The following is a 5770-nucleotide window of genomic DNA, read 5'->3' on the forward strand; positions in this document are numbered from 1 at the left end:
GCGAACAGTAGTCCTCTAGGTTTAGGGTTATTTTTCAGCTAATTTAGGATTATAAGATTGCGCTAATAGAATAGTTTCATGGCTGCAATCACCTAGAAATATTTCTTTCTTTCAATGTTCTTAAAAAACTAAGCGTTTGATTTTTCTACAGGCTTAGTTTTTTGAATTTACTAACTTGACTCTGGTGGCGCCACTCAAATGCGCACGATTCTGACCGCCAAGTTGCGCAACAACCCTTTCGCAGCCAAGAGGCTATTTCAGTTACCCGAGGTGGTTGGGGGTGTGGGGGGTATTGTCTATTTACTTCTCGGATTTAGAAGCAAAAGGATTGTAAACCTCACCGTCTGATAAGTCCGCATTATATGTGTTTCATTTCGTAATTTTGAACGCTTATGTGGTAATATTTTGCCCCTAACAATGAATACTCGTGTTTTCTGGTTTTCTTTTTTTCGTGGGGGATCTGTGAAATAGATTTCAGCGCGTAGTGACAGAGTATAATTGCCACTCTTTGTGTCCGTGATATAAGCCCCGTTGTTGCAGGTCATATTACGCTGCAAAATAATAATTCAATCGAGTCAATAGGCGGCAACTTGTTTCCCATGGACGTTTTGTTTAACTTGCGGTGGTTTTGTGTTTTTGGCTTCAGCGGTCGGTCCAGGCTTCGGGGTCCAGTTGGCGGTGATTAATCGCTGTGTAGTCGGAGGCGCCCCCCCACAGGGCAGATTTTAGACATTTTCTGAGGACATGGTCTGATGGAGCGATTGAAAAACTGAAAGGACCATGAAATGTACTTTCCGCTGACATGCGAAGAGTAAGTGTTGGATAACCTTTTGACCTTCAAGAGGAGGGTTAAACATTGATTTGTTGACTGTTAACAAAGGACTGAACTGCTTTTGCTATTATTAGAGCCCATACCTGTGTGAATGTGAGGCTACAGTTGCACAATTTAATTGCAAAGGCAAATGTTTGTTGAACAAGGTTTACGCTCCTTAAATCATATTTTTTCTAAAGCAGTCTGTCTATAGCACCCTGAAGGCTGAATCAGTGAATGCTCGCGTGGGTAGGCAAAAACACGGGGTAGCCTATAGTGATGTCCCGATGATCGATTATAATCGAAAATCGATCAATTATAATCTCAAATTCGATAATCGATTATCGGAAATGGCTTCTTTTTTTTAAATCGATAATTTTTTAATTTTTTTTTTAAGATCGGAATAATGTTTGTTTTGGTTTGACACTGTCCCACAGATGTTATCAGTAGATGAGATTCTACTCTCTGTATTGTTTGTTACATTGTGTTGGACAGGATATTCCATTGGCAGGACATTAACTCGGCTACATAGCCTACACTATTAGAACACAAACAACTTACTTACTATAATAAAGAACAAGTCTTGATCATGTTTGTTTAAAACTTTTAATGTTTTAATAAAGGCATTTAAACCATTTCTTTTTAAATTGATTAAATTTTATACTGTATAGGAACAGACATTGATATACATACAGCAACCTTCACAGAGTTAATACATGATCATAAAACATGATAATATTGAATGCTATGTATAATTGTATATATACAAAGTAAGATTAAATTTAATCTATGCAATTATTAACCGATTATCCGATTATAATCGATTATTGATCGGTTAAGGGAAACCGATAATCGATTATGAAATTCCAGCCGATTCCCATCACTAGTAGCCTATGGCTGGCACGCTTCTAATCATAATTGTTGCCTGTCAAACTGCAATGCACATGTGTCTGCAATGCATAGAGATTAGGTGGGTGCGAAAGTGTAGCTGATATATTTGTTCGAATTGGCTACGAAAGTCAAACAAGAATAAAGAAGACTTATGTATAAGACGTCTTGCTATGCACACATGAATTTATCAGCAGAACACCAGACACCAGATGAGCCCTGTCGCACTGTGGCACTTGTCATTTCTAAAATACACTGCTATTGTATGTTGTTTCAGTACTTCACAGATTACAAGCTGGCCACCAATACAAGTGGTGACACTGAATACAGGGACAACTTCATGAGTTACTTGGGCATTGCTTCACAAATTCCCAATGTGCTTCTCAACTTCATCAATCTGTTTGTTCAGTGTGGGTGAGTATAGCCTAATGTCTTACAACTTACTACTTACATGTAGTTTACTGTTAAAAATATATATATATATACTATATCAGGCCTTGACGCTTATTTTCAGATCTGGTTGTCCTGTCGGGCAACAAGAAGCAATTTTTACTTGTCCGAATTTTGATTTTACTTGTCCAAAATTTACTTGTGCAATCTATGAGCCGTTAATGACCTCTTTTGGTTCAGTGCATATCATATTATCAGGAGTGTATAATATAGAGTTCTATATTATATAAATAGATATTTAAATATATATATATATACATATATATAGATAGATGTAGATATATATTATACACTCCTGATAGTTTTTTGCGAGTACCCGCCTGCACATGCATAGGCTGCGCACATACCTATACAATGTGCTCGCGTGCGCGTTGGCGTGCGTGGTGTATTACACTTTCAGTAATATACCGTATTTACTTGTGTATAAACTCCGCGCTTTTTGTACAGCAACTGGTCAATAAAAAAATCAGGTGGTGGCCGAGTTATACAGACGAGGCTTAAGAATCTTGTTGAATGTATACCTAATTTTGTATCAACTCTTCAATGCAAAAATATGGGGTAGAACTTAATAACTAGTACATGAAATTATACTATCATAGCACGAGAAATACAGTACATGTAAAATCGTAATGAATTTACACGTTTATGTTTTGCATGATGGCACGCCATTTGTGTCATTACGATTACAGGCCTTTTGCCTCAATCACAGGAAAGAGTTTGAGCTGTTGTCCTCTCATCCCACTGCGATGACCCACCTCATACTATTCAGTAATAATAATATGCCTCTAAACCGACTTATATACAATCGTACCGCCAATGCCCAGTAGATATAATCAGATGCGCCTGCGGCCAGGAGGTACCATATGCCGCTCTGAATAAATCTGTAAATGGTAACAGTGGTGTCACGGGCCTGCTTTTTTCAGGGACCAATTTGAAACGGTATGAGAGTGAAGAATCGTGTGGCGCGTATAGCGCGCCTTCGCTCACAGAGATGTTAAGAATATAAACAACTAAAACTTTTGCAGTTGTGCTGATCGGGCAACTAGGCAAGAGAATAACTTGTCCGACATAGACTTTCACTTGTCCCGGGCAATCGGACAACCGTTAGTGTCGAGGGCTGTATATAGTCATGTTTATTTTAAAAAAATGTCTTAAAATTAATACTGTATGATTTACTTGAATCATTTTAATACCTATGTATCGATTATGGTGTGTTATCAAGCTTCAAAACCCAGTGTATTAATGTTGTCTAATTTCAGTATGTTTTAACATATGTGAAATGTACCTGTAGCAGATTGTATTGAAGTGGAAATGTGCTGTATGTTGTTTGTATGTATGTATGCTGTCTGATAGTTGTGTCTAATATCTTAATGCTGCAGTGGTAACCCCAGGACGCGCATTCCTGAAGCATTGCTCTCATTGCTCTCATCTTTATACTAACAACAGCTTTGGCCATGATCGACTCTTCAGATTGTACGTATCAGATCTTTGTTGATTTATAGTTCTGTCCTTAAAATTGCAATATTTCAAACATTACTGTTTTTAGCTCATCTGACGTAGTCAGATGCAGCTTGTAGAATCACATGATTGTCCGTCGTCCGCCGTGCCGCAACCAAGTTAGGGGCACAAAATCTTAACGCTCGACGTACCGGTCACGATATTCGGCACGTGGGGGGGTACATCGAAAAGCGAGTTGGGATGTCGAAGCTGGGGGTGCAAAGTCAAAGGTCACAGAGTGTAAAAGAAAGGGGACACATGTTCGCTCCTTAATTAAGGTCTGTGGAGGAAATGCAGATTGCGGCACATAATATAAAGCGGCTCGCCCTATAGCTCGTGATGTCGGTGTTATGGCCAGGTAGAAACGCATCCACTGTGGGCGAAATGAGGTCACCACGGTCAAAGGTCAATGGGGCGTTTTTTAGATCATTTTTCTGAGAACATGGTGCTGCACGAGGGCGAACTTGGAACAACGTTTTTTGTTTCAGCGGTGACTAGTTATATATCTCGTGTTTCTTGGAGAGCATTAGAATCACAGATACTCAATGAGTGTCTTATTGTTATAATATACCTTGTTCATCGATAAACTTGAATCACTCCAGTACGCAGTTAGGCAACGCGGTGTACAGTCTAGCGTCCTAGCCATAAGTCTCTTCTTCCTCGAACTAGGGCGCAACCTCTTGGGCATACAAAAGAATAAAACATTACTTTTAAAACGTTTTGCAGTATCTTAGCAGTTGACGCTAGCATTTTTATGGCTTTAATTGAAAGGACCATGTGAATGTAATTTCTGACTGACCATGCGAAGAGGTAAGTGTCCGATACACCTTGTTGTACCGCTTAACGGAGGAGGGTTAAACATGAATTTGTGTTTACTGTTAGAAAGAATTTGAACTGCCGGGTTTGCTAGTAGAATCTATACATGCCTGAATCTATGAGCGCTACAATGTACACCTAAAATTTCAAGAAGCTAAATTTGGTTGAAGAAGGTTTATGCTCCGTTAAATCGTATAATTTATATGGCTATTCTGTAACTGTCAGTGGTGTTACATGTAACTTATGTGCCATGCGCAGTGTGCATGATGGTGGGTGATAGTACTGTGTAGTTTTTGCCTGCGTTAATTAGTTCTTACCAGGTTGGCAGCTCTCTATTTTAGGCCTGTAGCTTGCGTAGGTAAATGACGACGAGTGCTTACCTATATCTGTCATTGCAAATGTTGTTCTAACGATAGGATGGGGAGCCTTCGCATTCTTTAATGCTTTTTCAGACCTACTAATGTACGCGCCACTCCTCGTGGCTAACTTTCATAACGAATCCAACGACATTTTTTTGAGAAGGTTCCTGATACGCAATGCCTGTGCTTCCACTGTTTCGGCGCGTATGGTGAACACATTTTGGGACTAACGGGGTTTACTAGATCCCACCACTCCACCACCAGAGTCACCCGGGCAGTAGACGTTAGATGAGCGGCTGTTCGGCTCCCACGGCACTTGTTTAGAAAATGTTCAGAAGTTCTGAATTTTTGTTGAATATAGTACAAAGATATTTTCAATGGAATGTAAATGTTGCTAGTAATGTAATACCTCTTGTGTTTGCTCCAAAAGTATCTATATTTATTATGTAAGCCTAATTGTGATTCAAAATTATAAGCGACTTTATGAATACTAGTATCTGTGTTGTTTGTTTGTCACAGGGCCAGGCTATTATAAGCGACTTTATGACTAATTATATGACTTTATGACTTAATTATTGACTTTATTAATTATTGATATTTAATTATATGGACTTTATTACTTATTGACGTTTAATGACTTAAATTATAAAGCGACCTTTAGTACTAGTTCTGTTTTGNGGATACATGCATGGACGGCTCCCCCAACCGAGTACTCTTTTCTAGTATATGCTGCGTTCACACTAGCTAGGGTTTTAATTCGGATTGAAATCAAAGTAAATTCATGCTTGATCCGCATCAAGCGTTCAAACTCTATTCGCATGCATCGATCCTGCCGAGTTTAATGCGCATTAACTGATTCAGGTTTTGTTTTTCATCCACGGATGCGAATCGGTTGTATCGGGTTACTCATTTGTGTGTGGCACGCTTGATGTGCATCACCATGCTGTTA

The 5770-nt window shown here is 39.1% G+C and overlaps 1 protein-coding gene and 1 long non-coding RNA gene across 2 annotated transcripts in view; one reads left to right on the forward strand and one right to left on the reverse strand.

Moving 5' to 3' along the window:
* The window catches only part of LOC106813316, a 40129-nt gene extending 34777 nt beyond the window's left edge, over window positions 1-5352 (forward strand). The window contains exons 5-7 of the mRNA XM_014817428.1: window positions 1977-2113; window positions 3529-3622; window positions 5341-5352. Coding sequence (XP_014672914.1) covers window positions 1977-2113; window positions 3529-3589 — 198 coding nt within the window. The 3' untranslated portion in view covers window positions 3590-3622; window positions 5341-5352. The remainder of the gene's footprint in view (window positions 1-1976; window positions 2114-3528; window positions 3623-5340) is intronic.
* Window positions 713-4409, reverse strand: LOC106813318. Its single transcript, XR_001394454.1, has 3 exons — window positions 4389-4409; window positions 4121-4140; window positions 713-769 (listed from the first exon to the last, which is right to left on the reverse strand). It is a non-coding gene; the product is annotated as an uncharacterized LOC106813318 (long non-coding RNA).
* Window positions 5353-5770: the final 418 nt, after the last annotated feature.

Source organism: Priapulus caudatus, unplaced genomic scaffold, assembly GCF_000485595.1.
Source record: "Priapulus caudatus unplaced genomic scaffold, Priapulus_caudatus-5.0.1 Scaffold755, whole genome shotgun sequence".
Classification (NCBI taxonomy): Eukaryota; Metazoa; Priapulida; class Priapulimorpha; order Priapulimorphida; family Priapulidae; genus Priapulus; species Priapulus caudatus.